We start from the raw sequence: 17850 nt of genomic DNA on the forward strand, positions 1-17850 counted from the left end.
GTACCGTGCGTGCGTGCACATGTCTGCGTACCGTGCGTGCATATGTCTGCGTACCGTGTGTGCGTGCATGTCTGCGTACCTTGTGTGCGTGCATATGTCTGCGTACCGTGTGTGCGTGCATATGTCTGCGTACCGTGTGTGCGTGCATGTCTGCGTACCGTGCGTGCGTGCATGTCTGCGTACCGTGCGTGCATATGTCTGCGTACCGTGCGTGCATATGTCTGCGTACCGTGCGTGCGTGCATATGTCTGCGTACCGTGCGTGCACATGTCTGCGTACCGTGTGTGCATGTCTGTGTACCGTGTGTGCGTGCATATATCTGAGTACCGTGTGTACATATGTCTGTGTACCGTGTGCGTGCATATATCTGCGTACCGTGTGTGCGTGCATATATCTGCGTACCGTGTGTACATATGTCTGCGTACCGTATGTGCGTGCATATATCTGCGTACCGTGTGTACATATGTCTGCGTACCATGTGTGCGTGCATATATCTGCGTACCGTGTGTACATATGTCTGTGTACCGTGTGTGCGTGCATATATCTGCGTACCGTGTGTACATATGTCTGTGTACCGCGTGTGCGTGCGCGTGTCTGCATATGTGAAGGATGAGGTGGCAGGCTGGGCACTGTGTACTATATATATATTTCTCCGCGGTATCTGTGCATCATGAATCATGGTATGTGTTAAAGGGGCCCACTGAGACTCTTTCGCCCGGGCCCAGAAATACCTGGAGCCGGCCCTGCCGTGAACTATGTCAGGGAAAATCAACAAAGCCTCACTGAAAGAATCCTTCGGGTTATTGTTATACCAAGCAAAATGAAACAATCTCACCCAATCCTAAAGTGCATCATGGCTTGATTCATCCTGGTGTAATGTCATCCTATTATTCATGACCAAAACATATCGGAGGTATCCTGCTCCCAACGCGTTTCCTCCTAAAATAGATTCATCAGGGGAGACTAAAAGAGGGGATGAGGGTCTCCACCATTCCTAGCAGCCCGTGTCCTCCTCTCAAAAGACCCAGGGTTCCACAGGACTGGTGACAGGTCGCCAACTGGCACGGCAGATAGGCACGGATGGAAGGCGGGCACGGCTGGTAGGCAGACAGGCGGACACGGCTGGTAGTTCGGCTGGTAGACATGGCTGATAGACAGGCTGGTGAACAGCACAAGGACCTGAGGGCTGGAGAGAGTGTTTTAGCAAACAAACTTCAGCATTGCACAGGCACCTCCATTTTGGAGGAGGTGCCTTAAACAACAGATGTCTTCCGGCCATTGGCCGGGGACATTTTAAGACGGTGCGCTCAGCCCCTTTAAGAAGCAGGGAGCGCACGCCCTAAGCACAGTGTCCGGGAATCTGCGTGTGGTGCGCGCAACCTGGGCCATCACAGCATGGGAGCCAGGAGGAGGAGCAGTGGAAGCCGTTCTGGGGCTTCAGCGGTAAGGGGATCGGCGTCTCTGCCGAGCAGGAGACAGAGACACCGACGCTACAACCCCTTAGTGACCATAAGACATCTTTTTACTGACCTGCGATATAAGAGACTAGCGTTCCCCGACAGGTGACAATCCTGTAACGGTCACCTGTACACTATAGCTGACAACTTGCTGCATCAGCCTAGATCAGTGTTAGCACCGACCATGGACGTTTAACTCCTTAGATTCTGCTGTCAATAGTGACTACAGCATCTAAATAGTTAACAGAGTGTTTGGGCTCCCTCTTTAACCTCATCGACACCCTGAGATCTTGATTGTGTGGTCCTGATGTTTGCCATGGCAGGTAACGGTCAAATAACTGCCTTAGAGTCTGCCGGCTATAGCGGCCTGTTCAGAAGTTATCAAAATATAGGTGGTAAAAATAAACTTTTTCATTCTTGTCAAGCCACTTTCTATTACTTCCTGAAAAGAACCAGAAGGGTTAATGAACTACCTGAAAGCAATTTTAAATATGTTGAGGTGGGCAGTTTTTAAAATGGTATCACTTTTGGGTGGTTTCCAACATATAGGACCCCCAAAGTCACTTCAAAACTGGACAGGTTCCTATAAACAAAATTTTTTTTGAATTTCCTTGAAAAAAATGAAAAATTACTGCTACATTTTTAAACCTTCTAAAACGCTAACAAAAAAAAACAATGCTTTACAAATGGTGCTGATGTAAGGCAGACATGAGGGAAATGTTATTTATTAATGGTTTTGTGTGGTCTGACTATCTGCATTAAAGGGATAATCATTCAAAGTTTGAAAATTGCAATTTTTAAAACATTTTTCTGATATTTTTATAAATAAAAGCAAAACATATCAACCTAAATTTACAATTATTATAAAGTATCATGTGTCACAAAAAAAATCTCAAAATCAATGGGATATGTAGAAGCGTTCCAGAGTTATTACTACATAAAGTGACACTGGTCAGATTTTAAAAAAACTGGTCCGGTCACTAAGGGGTTAAATCTTACACAGGTGAAATCACATTATCAATTAATATAACTATGACATTGCTGGCACTTTATACAAAGGTACACATTAATGGAGTGGACTATTATGAATTATTATGTGTATGTGGATGAGTCTATGTATATTTCTGCACTGTATCTAAGCACTTTTCATGATTTTATGATAAGTGTAATTGTTATAATTCTAATTGCTGCACCTTTATCTGATTCACTTGATGGATTATGCACGGCTTGAACAAGTTCCTCAATAGGAACGAAAAGTTTCCACTGCGATTACCACCATGACTGTGTCAATAAACCAATAGAAATACAGTGAAGACTGGAGCGATGCCTTTATCTTCATTAGATACAGAGATAGATATATGATAGATATGGATAGATACTGTAGTTAGATATATGATAGATATGGATGGATACTGTAGATAGATATATGATAGATATGGGAAGATATTGTAGATAGATATATGAAAGACAGATATGAGGATAGATATATCTATCTACCTATGTATCTAAAGAAAGTGCAGCAGCACCCTGTGAGGGCCAAGATACATAAAAACAATGGAAACATTAGATCTAAACTGTCTTACTCCGTAAGCTGTACTTACAAAAAACAAAGGTTCTTAGCGCATAAGTTAGCCAATTCGTGTGTGCCCATCAACCGCAGCAAGGAGACCTCCCGTCTGATTGGTCCTGCTCTACGCTACATGCCACTTTTGGGCTACAAGCCTACAACTTTTGACAAAACTTGTCAATTCTGGGCTAAAACGCCTACAATTTAATGGGCTGGTAGAACAGGCTATACATCAACTGCTGGTTAATGGGAGGAGTGCTGAGTCAAGAAGGAGGCAGTTACAAACTCCTATAGTGATATATAGTAAGAAAACCTGACCAGCACCTCCTAAGTGTGAACAGGTGCCAGCTACAATAACTGCACAATGTATATAACCCTGTGAGGGCAAAGTACATAAAAAATAGATAGCTGTATGGATAGATAGATATGCATAGATACCGTGGATAGTTATATGATAGATAGATATGATAGATAGTTAATATATAGAAAAATTGACTGCGAGATATATCTTCAGCAGCACCTTTTAAAAAAAAACAATAGAAAAAAACATGATAGATATTCGCTTATGCAACCAAGGTGTTAAATAAATTGCTAAATTTTCAACATTTTCACCAAAATTCTGATATTTTCACAAATAAACAAATTGACCTAAATTTAAGGGAAACATAAAGTACAATGTGTCATGAAAAAACTATCTCCGAATAACTGGAATTCTTTAAAGCGTTACAGAGTTATTGCCACAGAAAACTACACTGGTCAGAATTGTAAAATTTGGCCTGGTCAGGAAGGAAAAAAACAAGCTCGGGGGTGAAAGGGTTAAGATGATACAATTTTAGGTTAAAACATTTTTAACATTCTGAACATGAAAAAGGCTTCTCCCCAGTGTGAGTTCTTTGGTGATAAAGAAGAGATGATTTGTGTAAAAAACATTTTCCACATTCTGAACAGGAAAAAGGCTTCTCCTCTGTGTGGGTTCTTTGGTGGCTATCAAGATGCGCTTTCCGGTTAAAACATTTCCCACATTCTGAACAGGAAAAAGGCTTCTCCCCTGTGTGAGTTCTTTGATGTGTAAAAAGAGTTGATTTAGCTCGAAAACATTTCCCACATTCTGAACATGAAAAAGACTTCTCCCCTGTGTGGATTCTCTGGTGTATAACAAGATTCCATTTTTGGTTAAAACATTTTCCACATTCTGAACAGGAAAAAGGCTTGTCCCCTGTGTGACTTTTCTGGTGCTTAACAAAACTTGATTTCTGTGTAAAATATTTCCCACATTCTGAACATGAAAAAGGATTCTCCCCTCTGTGGGTTCTCTGGTGGCTATCAAGATGCGCTTTGTGAGTAAAACATTTCCCACATTCTGAACATGAAAAAGGCTTCTCCCCTGTGTGGATTCGCTGGTGTCTAACAAAACTTGATTTCTGTGTAAGATATTTCCCACATTCCGAACAGTAAAAAGGTTTCTCCCCTGTGTGACTGCTCTGGTGTCTAAGAAGAGATGATTTATTTCCAAAACATTTCCCACATTCTGAACATGAATATGGCTTCTCCCCTGTGTGAAGGCTCTGGTGTCTAACAAGGTGTGACTTCACTACAAAACATTTTCCACATTCTAAACATGAAAAAGGCTTCTCCCCTGTGTGACTGCTCTGGTGTCTAAGAAGAGATGATTTATTACCAAAACATTTCTCACATTCAGAACATGAATATGGCTTCTCCCCTGTGTGAAGTCTCTGGTGTCTAAGAAGAGATGATTTATTCCCAAAACATTTCCCACATTCTGAACATGAAAATAGCTTCTCCCCTGTGTGAGTTCTCTGGTGACTAACAAAATTTGATTTCTGGTTAAAACATTTCCCACACTTGGAACAAGAAAATCTATTCTTTACTGTGTGAATATTTTGATGTTTAAGAAAAGACTTTTCAAGGGGAAAACATTTTCCATATTCTGAACATGAAAATGGCTTCTTTGCTTTAAGAGCAGTTAGTTTTTTAATGCTTATTTTGTGACTTTGATTTTCCTTAGTAGTCGGTAATGAATCAGAAGACAGGACCTGTTTCATAGGATCAGATGACAGATCTTTGCTGTGTAGGGATGATAGTATATCTGGAGTAATGGCATTCACTTCAATTGTATCCTGTGGGATCTCAAGATCATCTGATTTAAAAATTGAAGATGTCAGGTGTCCCTCTGATCTCCTGGTACAGTCATCTGCTAAGAATAAAACCAATTATTATTATTTTGAATACAATATTTTTTAAATTAATATTTTTAAACATTTCTACTTAAACTTTCCATAAAAATGGCAAGTTATGTAAAAATATTGCAGTATTCACCAAGACAATGATAGTTCACAGTCTAATGGAAAACCTCATAGGATGAACCAGTAGAGCGTGGTGTTCAACTGTTTGTTCATTCTGCCTCCAAATTATGAAATAAAAAGCCACCAATGTTATGTAGGTGAAAATGATACCAATAAACACTTCTATTCAGCTCACAAAAAAAAGCCCCCACTCAGGTCCATCATCTGTCAATGGAATAACAAGAGGTTTCCACATTATTAGTGGCTCAAAGGCTCTTGAAAAGCAACATGGCTTCCATAAACCAATCCAGCAATATCCGCTCTCCCAAAGTCAGATCTCCCCCTCACTTCTGAGCATTGCAGTGTGTCCAGACCACATTAAGCATCCATGTATTTGACATTACTATAGGGAGAAGAACCCACTTAATTTATGGTGTGTGTCTCCTGGAGAACAATCTGGGCACTATGTGTTGGGTAATAAAATGGCAAATGTGCAATTTTCCCTCTTCAACATCCACTACGTGCTAATTTCTGGAAAGAGGCTGTGGAGTCAAAATATTCACTACTATTCATTGAGGGCTATAATCTCCAAAATGGATTCACTTTATGGGGATTTATACTGCTCTGGTTTTCTTCCATTTTGTCACATTAGGGCTTCTGCAAATGGCGTATCCCATCTCCTCTGGGATCAACTCCTGCGACGTCTGCTTCAGTCACCAGCGCTGGTGATGGAGGAGACGTCAGAACTAGAAGCTCTGGGCAGCGCAGGCTTTGTCCAGCCACTAAGATTAAGGTTGTTGGGACCTGTAGTACCATCCAGTCTGGCAGTATGGTTGTGTGTTTGGTTCAGGTGAAGTAATCTGCTCCCTGCTTCAGCTAATTGGAAAGCACCACACCCTACTAAAGCTGGAAGCATATTGCTGGAAGCTGCCAGATACAGCCTTCTTCTCCTCCTCTGGTTCAGTCCTCTGTGCTCAGCTCCCGGCTTCTGTATTTGTTTCCTGTTGTGACTCCGACCCATTTACGGATTATTCTTGTGTCTTCTGATTTTGTATTTTCTCTGCCCTCCTGGCTCTGACCCGTATAGCTGACTATTCTTCTTGCCATGTCACACCACAGAACAGCAGTTAACACCATGGCCCAAGCTAGGGATCTCTGTGTAAGTACAAATCCATGGTAAGGATTGGTTAAAGTGTGATGAGCAAGGCAATGCTTGGGATCTGGAAAAAGGAGTAGATGGTGCAAGCCTGTTCGCGGTGGCCATCTTTTGAGCTCCCAGGTGACTATGAACAGTGCCCCCAATACATTGTGTCTGCAAACTATTCCAGCAAGATCGGTATTCAAATAGCTAAATGGCGCTTCTTCCCTTCTTAACCTGCCATGTGCTCAGACAGTAGTGTACAGCTGTATATAGGGTATTGTCAGATTCAAGAGAAGTTGGAAAATAATTTGTAAGGTCCATTTGTTTCCTATTATCCTTTGTGAAAAATTCCAAAGTTATCACCACATAAAGTGACACACGTCAGATTTGAAAATGGGGCCTGATTAGCAACACAAAATAGGCTGGAGGAAGGGGTTAAATCAGAGTATTTTGGGCACTAACTACTGTGGTCAAAACTGTGAGTATAGACAATAACACATCTACTGAAATGATCAAACTCAACAGTCTCCATCAGTAATAAGTGAGTAACTAGTGGTGAAACCTCTCTGGGGTAATTGGAGTATGGAGCTCGGTGGCTCTTGGCAATCTAAACTATCGTAAGGGCCAATATTTTCTGTCAGATGAGTTTCAAGAAGAAATATTAGACATTTGAAATAGAACTTTTTATAATACTGCAGAGCTGAGGTGTTTAGCTTAGAGATATATCATGGCACAGGTGTAATGTGTTTTATGTAGTTTATCACGATCCTGTTTGAAGTTAGTTTGTTTTAGAAGAAATTGTAAAGTCAGGATAAAGGGAAACTCTATTGTTAATGTACAGAAATTCACACTTGGTCCTCACTGCACATTTAATGTTGTCGATCATAATAAAAGTGAATTTTGGTCAAAAAGACTGGACCTGGTCTTGTAGGGACCATATGAGCACATTCAGCAGCACAGAAGGGAGAGAAGGTAGATTCATCCAATAAGATATCAGGGATCTAGGAAGTCAACAGCATCATTACCCTCCACTTTCCCTTACAGGCCCATCATAATATTTTTCTTCAAGTGATTTTCTCACTTGTCAGCACATTCTACATACGCTGTCATTTGGCTTTGTAGTTTACAGATCTGGGCAGGTAACGGTCAGCGTCTCCTAATCCCAGGGAGTTGGTGGATCCTCCAGGTTGTAAGTTCTATCGAAAAGGGCTTTCAATGCCCAAAATCATTTGAACAGTTTTGGGTGGAAGAGAATGTTGTGGTCTAGAAGCAAAATGGTGATCATACGATTGTGATGTGGCCGGACTACACCACTGATAAAGCAGCCACAGCCGGTGACTGAGAAGAATCTGTGACTTCTCTGCATTTAGTGGTCACTACTCACCTGGGTAGTCACATGTAGGAATCTCCTCATCATCCCTCACATATGTCTCCATAATATTAATATGGGTCAGATCTTCACCCTGAAACAAATATTGTAAAAGTCACAAATAGATGAGAAGTCACATCTATGATCAGCTCTAATCCTGCCATCTCCACCGTTCTCATTACACAAATAGAAAACACATAATACTGGTGGATAAAACAAGACTGAGCACAAGACCATCACAGCCGTCTACACATCATAGGGGAGATCTCATGACACCTTCTCTCCATCTACCTGATGATTCTGAGGAACATTGGGATCTTCTTGTTTACAGTCCTGTGGAAGAAGAGGACGGGTACATCTCTCTGGTGTTGTCCTCTTACTGGATAGATCTGGAGGAAACACATACAGGGACTGAATTCATTCTTTACATACAGATAATTATAGGCCGTGTGTATTTAGTCCTGTCTATTACCTGGTGATGTGAGGGGCTGGGGAACCTCCATCATGACGTCTTTATACAAATCTTTGTGTTCTTCTAAATACTCCCACTCCTCCATGGAGAAATAGACAGCGACATCCTGACATCTTATAGGAACCTGACACATACAATGATACAGTCATCCCCCAGATGCTTTCATTGTGTTACTGTATAATATCCCAGTATTCCCAGTATTGTCCATCTGTTATTCCCATAGATAAGAATGATGTAATGTGATGTCATCAGAATCTCTCACCTCTCCAGTCAACAGCTCAATCATCTTGAATGTGAGTTCTAGGATCTTCTGGTCATTGATGTCCTCATGTATCAAGGGGTGAGGTGGAGGCCTTGTGAATAGGCTCAGAGGTCTTTCCCATTCCTCAGACACAGGGTCCTGACAGCGCTCCCTAGAGGTCTTCTTCACTATTGTGTAATCCTGGTTATGGAGAGACACATTAATAAATCTCACTACAGACATTTCCAGAGTCCTCACCTCTCCAGTTCTGTCCATCTGTTATTTCCATAGATAAGAATGATGTAATGTGACGTCATCAGAATCTCTCACCTCTCCAGTAAGTCGGAAGAGGATCTCTAGGGTTAGGTGTAATATCCTCTCCGCCATTTTGTCTCTGTCCAAATCCATCTTTGATGGGTCCATAAGGAAAATTCTCTTTAATAGATCTTCACTGAGAGGATCTGATATTGTAGGGACCTGAATGAGAAGATGATGAGCCTATGTAACATTATAAAAATCCTGTGTAATAATACAATTACTGGAGATAATAAGGGGAAACATATGAGGAGATTTATTATTTTACAGTATTTAATTTTCTTCTTTACAACTTCTAATAAAACCTTTATATTTTAGGCTACAGACAACAAGCAGTTTCTTCCTTGGAGTCTGTAGCTGAATACGTTTCTCAAAGACTCATCTTCCATAAAGCTAATTCTCGTCTCATTTACCGACACTGGAATCGGCATTAGCAATACTGCAGGAGATATTCATTACACGTGACATGAGAAATAATTACTTCATGATGAGTATGACATTCATCTTCACTGGTCGTCTATATGAACGTTTCCCGTCTTGCCCGGACTGTAATCTCGTTAGATCTCAAGTCTGATTCACACACAGAAGTTTGAGGCTTTGACACATGGTAAGGCTTTTATTATTATACAGTGTAGGACTATTCCAAATGGGTTCACCATACCATGGTGGGATAGCTTTCATGCTATTTTTGATCAAAAGCAGTGTTGCTAAGAACCCCATTTTATTTAAATGCACTTTTGCTTTTTATTTATTTATTTATTTACAGCATGGTTTATGATCATTTTTCTTTTTATAGTTTTTTTTCTGATTTATGGCCATAGTAAACATGCATTTTTGTGCTGCATGGATACCAACTTAAACCAAGCTCAAATTCTGTGTTTTTTCACGGGCACCATAGTGGCCCTGTGGGCTGCTGCTATGGATGATACACCCCTAACTATCCAACTATCATATGGTAAAAATCTCATAGGTTCTGAATTCATTAGTATCTGCACTAGGAATGGGGCCAAGTGAGTATTTATTAATGGGAATCCACTCCACTGACTACCCCACGGCTGATGAAAGGGAACCTGTCACCCGCTGGGACTTATCTGACCTCTAATATGGGCATACAGGTGATAGAAATGTGAATCTATACTTACCTGTATGCCTCAAGCAGAGGTCTGTTTGCTGTGAAATAGCTTTTTATTCAGTGAAGATTCCGATGTTTGCGGGCCGGTGGACGGGAAGAAGTGCCCTGTGACGTGCAGTTACCATGTCCAGGTCCCGCGCACTTCACTTTTTATGGAAGGCGCAGTTGTACTGTGTACTATGCAGTCATAGTACTGCAGGGATCTTGTGTGCAGGTGCCAGTGAGTCACTGTGACTTCCCGATGCCTGGGCACAAGATCCCTTCAGTACTATAACTGTATAGTACACAAAACAAGTGCTTCACTACCGTAAAAAGCGTGTAGGCGCGGGATCTGGACATGGCGACTGCACGTCACAGGGCACTGTGACATGCAGGAAAGGGTGGAAATATTTTAATCAACACAGTAGGCGGGGATTTATTCCCGTCCCCTGGCCCACTAGCATCGTAATCTTCAAAGAATAAAAAGTAATTTCACAGCAAACAGACCTCTAATATGAGGCATACAGGCAGGGTCAGACTGGGGTGTCTGGGGCCCACAGGGAAAATTGACTCTAGGGGCCCACCCTACAGCTATATGTAAATACCTGTTAGCCACTATCCCCGTTATAGTGGAGCGTTGGCTGTAAAGCACAGGCGGCTCCTCCACATCTACTGTGCGCATACTATAACTGGGATGTACACAAAATTACGGTTCTTTAACCCCTTAAGCCCCGCGGGTGGTTTGCACGTTAATGACCAGGCCAATTTTTACAATTCTGACCACTGTCACTTTATGAGGTAATTACTCTGGAACGCTTCAACGGATCCCCCTGATTCTGAGATTGTTCTTTCGTGTCATATTGTACTTCATGATTGTAGAAAAATTTCTTCGATATCACTTGCGTTTATTTGTGAAAAAAACGGAAATTTGTCGAAAATTTTGCAATTTTCAAAATTTGAATTTTTAAGCCCTGAAATCAGAGCGATATGTCACACAAAAGAGTTAATAAATAACATTTCCCACATGTCTACTTTACATCAGCACAATTTTGGAACCAAAATTTTTTTTTGTTAGGGAGCTATAAGGGTTAAAAGTTGACCAGCGATTTCTCATTTTTCCAACAAAATTTACAAAACCATTTTTTTAGGGACCACATCACATTTGAAGTCACTTTGAGAGGTCTTTATGACAGAAAATACCCCAAAGTGACACCATTCTAAAAACTGCACTCCTCAAGGTGCTCAAAACCACATTCAAGAACTTTATTAACCCTTCAGGTGCTTCACAGGAATTTTTTGAATGTGGAAGAAAAAAATGAACATTTAACTTTTTTCACAAAAATGTTACTTTAGACCCAATTTTTTTTATTTTCACAGGGATAACAAGAAAAATGGACCCCAAAATTTGTTGTGCAATTTCCCCTGGGCACGGAGATACCCAATATTTGGGGAAAAAACACTGTTTGGGCGCACGGCAGGGCTTGGAAGGGAAGGAGCGCCATTTGACTTTTTGATTGTAAAATTTGCTTGAATAATTAGCGGACGCCATGTTGTGTTTGGAGAGCCCATGTGTGCCCAAACTTTGGAGCTCCCCCACAAGTGACCCCATTTTGGAAACTAGACCCCCCAAGGCACCTTTCTAGATGCATAGTGAGCACTTGGAACCCCCAGGTGCTTCACAAACCACTTTTTCATTTTTATGAATCAATTTGTGAAGCACCTGGGGTTCCAAGTGCTCACTATGCATCTAGATAGGTGCCTTGGGGGGTCTAGTTTCCAAAATGGGGTCACTTGTGGGGGAGCTCCAATGTTTGGGCACACAGGGACTCTCCAAATGCAACATGATATCCGCTAGCAAATTGAATGGAAAATCGGCTCAAATTGTTAGCGGACATCACATTGCGTTTGGAGAGCCCCTCTGTGCCCAAACTTTGGAGCTCCCCCACAAGTGACCCCATTTTGGAAACTAGACCCCCCAAGGCACCTTTCTAGATGCATAGTGAGCACTTGGAACCCCCAAGTGCTTCACAAATTGATTCGTAAAAATGAAAAAGTGAAAAAAAAAAACACTTTTTCATTTTTATGAATCAATTTGTGAAGCACCTGGGGTTCCAAGTGCTCACTATGCATCTAGATAGGTGCCTTGGGGGGGTCTAGTTTCCAAAATGGGGTCACTTGTGGGGGAGCTCCACTGTTTAGGCACATCACGGGCTCTCCAAACGCGACATGGTGTCCGCTAACAAACTGAATGGAAAATCGGCTCAAATTGTTAGCGGATGCCATGTTGCGTTTGGAGAGCCCGTGTGCCCAAACATTGGAGCTCCCCCACAAGTGACCCCATTTTGGAAACTAGACCCCCCAAGGCACCTATCTAGATTCATAGTGAGCACTTGGAACCCCAGGTGCTTCACAAATTGATTCATAAAAATTAAAAAGTGTTTTTTTTTTCACTTTTTCATTTTTACGTATCAATTTGTGAAGCACCTGGGGGTTCCAAGTGCTCACTATGCATCTAGATAGGTGCCTTGGGGGGTCTAGTTTCCAAAATGGGGTCACTTGTGGGGGAGCTCCAATGTTTGGGCACACAGGGGCTCTCCAAACGCAACATGGCATCCGCTAACAATTTGAGCCGATTTTCCATTCAATTTGTTAGCGGACACCATGTCGCGTTTGGAGAGCCCGTGATGTGCCTAAACAGTGGAGCTCCCCCTCAAGTGTCTCCATTTTGAAAACTATACCCCTCAAGGATTTTATTAAGGTGTATAGTGAACATTTTGAACCCAGAGGTACGGCACAGAATTTGTTTACATTAGGTCATCATATTGAATAAGTTGTCATTATTCTTGAGCGCAAGTGCTCGCTACTTGAGTTTGCATCGGGTACTCAGGTATGCACCATGTACAGCGAGTGCTCGAGTGACATGCTCGAGTCCCTACTCCGCATGTTTCACGGTTATTAGACACCCAAAAAAAAACATGCGGGGATCGCTCGTGCATGGCAGGCAATCCCCGTAAAGTTTTTTGGCCGCGAAGCATATGGGGCAGAGACTCGAGCATGTCACTCAAATACCCACGATACTCAATGCATACCAGAGCACCCGATGCAAACTCAAGTAGCGAGCACTTGCTCTCAACACTAGTCGCCATATCGTCATCTTTTTTTCTTACTTTTGAAAAAAATACCAACCCCAGCCCTAACCCTAGCACAACCCTAACCATAGCGCAACCCTAGCCCTAGCACAACCCTAGCCCTAGCACAACCCTAGCCCCAGCACAACCCTAGCCCCAAACCCAGCCCTAGCCCAATCCTAACCCAAGAGTTTATTTTTGGCGCCGTTCCTTGTGCAGTATAAGTGATTAGACGACTTTATTGTTCGGGTCGGTGTGATTACAGCAATGCCAGAATCATATGGGGTTTTTATGACTGACAGCTGTCACACACTAAAAGACGCATTTTTTGTAAAATCTAGTTTTTGCATCGCCATATTTTGAGAGCTATAATTTTTCCAGATTTTGGCAGACAGTCATGTGACGGCTCGTTTTTCGCGGGATGACTTGACGTTGTTATTGGTACCATTTTCAGGCACGTGACATTTTTTGATCGCTTTCTATTCCGATTTTTGGGAGGCAGAATAAACAAAAACCAACAATTCAGGAATTGTTTTTTTTTTTTTTTTTTTTTTTTAATTCTGTTCCGCGTGTGGTAAAACTGATAAGGCAGCTTTATTCTTCGGGTCAGTACGTTTACAGCGGTACCACATTTGTATAATTTTTCTATGTTTTGGCGCTTATACACAATAAAAGCTATTTTATAGAAAAAAATATTTTTTAGCATCGCTTTATTCTGAGAGCTATAACTTTTTTATTTTTCGGCTGATGGAGCTGTATGGCGGCTTGTTTTTTGCGGGACGAGATGACGTTTTCAGCGGTACCATTTTTATTTATATGCGTCTTTTTGATCGCGTGATATTCCACTTTTTGTTTGGCGGAATGGTGATAAAGAATTGTTTTTTGCTTCGTTTTTTTTTTTTTTTTTTTTTTTTTTACCGTGTTCACTGAAGGGGTTAACTAGTGGGACAGTTTTATAGGTCAGGTTGTTCCGGACGCGGCGATACCAAATATGTGTACTTTTATTTTTTATTTTGTTTTTTTTATAATAATATTTATTGATGGGTACATTATATTTTTATTTTTGGTGGATTATTTTTTTTATTTTTTTTTTTTATATTTTTGCAAATGTTTTTTTTTTTTTTTTTCCACTTTCACACAGTTTATACACTTTATTACTTTGTCCCACTCTGGGACTTTCACTTTTTTTTTTCTGATCGCCTACATGGCACAGGAATGCAGCACCATCCCTATGCCATGCAGGCTGTCAGCGGTGCACAATGTGAAGATTGCTTGGAGATGCACTGCGCATGTCCAAGCAATCTTCCTGCTCTCTGGTGACCCGGATGTTGTCATGACGACATCGGGTCGTCATGGCAACACCCGGGAAGCCTTTGCAGACTGCGCTGGAAGCCGGAAGAGGAGGCAAGTATCGCCGATCACCTCCCCTTGCCCCCGCAATGCCGCGATCGATTTTGATCGACTTCGATCGCAGCATAGCGGGGGTTAATGTGCTGGGAGCGGTGCAGGACCGCTCCCTGCACATAGTACTGGGTGTCAGCTGTGACAATCAGCTGACACCCGGCGGCGATCGTCATGAAGTACTAATACGGGTCTGGCTCTTAAGTCCCAGGGCACAGACGCGTATTAGTACGTTAGATGTTGTTAAGGGGTTAAAGGGTTCTTTGATGAAAACAAATCATCATCGATCCACAGGTTAGATAGGTGATATCTTATTGATCGGTGGAATCCGAGCATTGGAAACCGCACCGATTGGAAGAATGGGGAATTTTTATCCCCATTTTAAAATGCAGCAGCAGGTGGGATGTCTGACCATAGCTACATTCATCATCTTTGGGGTCTTCCAGAAAAAGCCAAGTGCAGCCCCTTAGATAATGAATGGATCAGTGGTCGAGTCGCACATGCTGCTCCATACTAATGGGGATAAAAGCTCCACATTCTGAAGATCGGTGCAGGTCCCAGCAGTCAGACCCACACCAATCAATAACTTATCCTTTGGCCTTGTTCACACGTTCAGTATTTGGTCTGTATTTTACATCAGTATTTGTAACCCAAAACCAGGAGTGGAACAATCAGAGGAAAATTATAATAGAAACACGTCACCATGTCTGCATTTATCACCCACTCCTAGTTTTAGCTTACAAATACGGATGTAAAATACTGACCAAATAATGAATGTGTGAATGGGGCCTTAGGATAGGCGATTACTTGTTTTCACCATATAACAGCTGTAAGTGCATATTAGCTACTGTGTAATAGTCACAAGACAGGGAGGGGTTAAACATCCAAGTATTTAATCTCTTTTGGAAATCAAGAGTCTTACCCTTATTGATGTCAGAGAGAACAAAGGGCCGCCATACACAATACAATCCACTATACCAAGACCAATAATGCCACATACAAGGGAGAAATACTGCCACACCGTGACCAGACTACATATTAACACCACATTGTGACCGAATAATACCACATACAAGGAACAAATACCGTCACACTGTGACCAGACCACATAGTGATCGAATACCACATACAGGCGATTAATACAGTCACACCATGACAAGACCATATATTACCTCCACATAGTGACTGAATAATACCGTCACACCATTACCAGACCACATAGAGACTGAATAATACTGTCACATCATGACGAGATCATATATTACCACCACACAGTGACCGAATAATACAATACTGATCATTAATAAAAAACACAATGCTAATAACACTAATATTATCATTGGTGACATACACAGTAGCTCTGTATATAGTGTCAGTGTAGAGGTAATACAGGGATCATCGGTGACATTATACACAGGAGCCCTGTATATAGTGTACAGGTAATACAGTGATCACCTGTGACATTACAGCATATACAGAGTACCCAAATATGCTGTAATACAGGTATATACAGGTGATACAATGATCATCTCCATACAGAATTATGGGCCCCATGTAATGCTGGTCCATACAGCGTATGGGCCCCCATGATGTTGCTCCATACAGCGTATGGGCCCACATGATGTTGCCCCATAAAGCGTATGGGCCCCCATTATGTTGCCCCATACAGCGTATGGGCCCCCATGATGTTGCCCCATACAGCGTATGGGCCCCCATGATGTTGCCCCATACAGCGTATGGGCCCCCATGATGTTGCTCCATACAGCGTATGGGCCCCCATGATGTTGCTCCATACAGCGTATGGGCCCCCATGATGTTGCTCCATACAGCGTATGGGCCCCCATGATGTTGCCCCATACAGCGTATGGGCCCCCATGATGTTGCCCCATACAGCGTATGGGCCCCCATGATGTTGCCCCATACAGCGTATGGGCCCCCATGATGTTGCTCCATACAGCGTATGGGCCCCCATGATGTTGCTCCATACAGCGTATGGGCCCCCATGATGTTGCTCCATACAGAGTATGGGCCCCCATGATGTTGCTCCATACAGAGTATGGGCCCCCATGATGTTGCTCCATACAGAGTATGGGCCCCCATGATGTTGCTCCATACAGAGTATGGGCTCACATGATGTTGCTCCATACAGCATATGGGCCCCAATGATGTTGTTCCATACAGCATATGGGCCCCCATGATGTTGCTCCATACAGCATATGGGCCCCCATGATGTTGCTCCATACAGCATATGGGCCCCCATGATGTTGCTCCATACAGCATATGAGCCCCCATGATGTTGCTCCATACAGCATATGGGCCCCCATGATGTTGCTCCATACAGCATATGAGCCCCCATGATGTTGCTCCATAAAGCATATGAGCCCCCATGATGTTGCTCCATACAGCATATGAGCCCCCATGATGCTGCTCCATACAGCATATGGGCCCCCATGATATTGCTCCATACAGTATATGGGCCCCCATGTTGCTCCATACAGTATATGGACCCCCATGCTGCTTCATACAGTATATGGGCCCCCATGTTGCTCCATACAGTATAAGTGCCCCCATGCTGCTCCATACAGTATATGGACCCCCATGTTGCTTCATACAGTATACGGGCCCCCATATTGCTCCATACAGTATAAGTGCCCCCATGCTGCTCCATACAATATATGGCCCCCCATGTTGCTGTATACATAAAAAAAAAATCAAATCCTAACCTCTCATGCTCCCGGCAGGTCTGGTGTAGTCAGAGTCTTGACTCTGCAGTGCTCAGAGCAGAGAGCGGTAGTGATGTCACTGGAGCTGCAGGGAACGAGGAGAGGTATGTATTTGAGGAGGAGGGGAGGGGGCTCTTACCTCGGTGGGCCGGATGGTGACGCGTCCGACGGCCATGAGCATCGCGGCGGGTCAGGTTCGCGTGCATGCGCCCCTGCCTCCCGCGCTTTTAAAGGGCCCATGTCCCTAAATTTTTTTTACATTTTTTTTTACTATTTGTCGCTGGGGCGGCGGGGCCAGGACCCACTGGGAATTTTGCCGGTACCCCGCCAGGCCAGTCCGACCCTGCATACAGGTATGTATAGCTTAACATTTCTAACACAAGTATGCCTATATTAGAGGTCAGATAAGATCCAGGGGATGACAGATTCTTTTTAATCAGCCGTGAGGTAGTCATAAAATCAGATATGTATCAAGGTATTGTAAGGTAGCTAATGGTCGCATAGGAGGTATGTGTCACAGAGATGACCTGTCTCTGTGATGTAACCCAGAGTGTTTTTCTAGGGCACATAAGCACTAAGAGGATCGTTTGGTGCACCTGGGGGCCGATTTACGGGTAGGAGA

General features: G+C 42.8%; 1 protein-coding gene across 1 annotated transcript; it reads right to left on the reverse strand.

Moving 5' to 3' along the window:
• Nucleotides 1-240: 240 nt before the first annotated feature.
• On the reverse strand, nt 241-17409 carry LOC141201402 (uncharacterized). The gene is made up of 7 exons (XM_073663394.1): nt 17368-17409; nt 8881-9027; nt 8572-8751; nt 8310-8433; nt 8129-8226; nt 7853-7931; nt 241-5236 (listed from the first exon to the last, which is right to left on the reverse strand). The coding sequence occupies exons 1-7, from the start codon at nt 17407-17409 to the stop codon at nt 3873-3875; spliced, it is 2034 nt and encodes a 677-aa protein (XP_073519495.1). The 3' UTR covers nt 241-3872.
• Between the last annotated feature and the right edge of the window lie 441 nt (nt 17410-17850).

This window comes from Phyllobates terribilis, unplaced genomic scaffold, assembly GCF_046119375.1.
Source record: "Phyllobates terribilis strain yellow unplaced genomic scaffold, ASM4611937v1 Scaffold_115__1_contigs__length_5345438, whole genome shotgun sequence".
NCBI classification, from domain to species: domain Eukaryota; kingdom Metazoa; phylum Chordata; class Amphibia; order Anura; family Dendrobatidae; genus Phyllobates; species Phyllobates terribilis.

Excerpts from the sequence above, each read along its gene's own strand:
- LOC141201402 (XM_073663394.1), bottom strand. The coding sequence starts at position 17,409 with ATGCTCATGGCCGTCGGACGCGTCACCATCCGGCCCACCGAG. Across the intron at positions 8,434-8,571 it reads TTGAGCTGTTGACTGGAGAG|GTTCCTATAAGATGTCAGGA; the intron begins GTGAGAGATTCT and ends TGTATGTGTCAG. Across the intron at positions 5,237-7,852 it reads TCCTACATGTGACTACCCAG|ATGACTGTACCAGGAGATCA; the intron begins GTGAGTAGTGAC and ends TATTCTTAGCAG.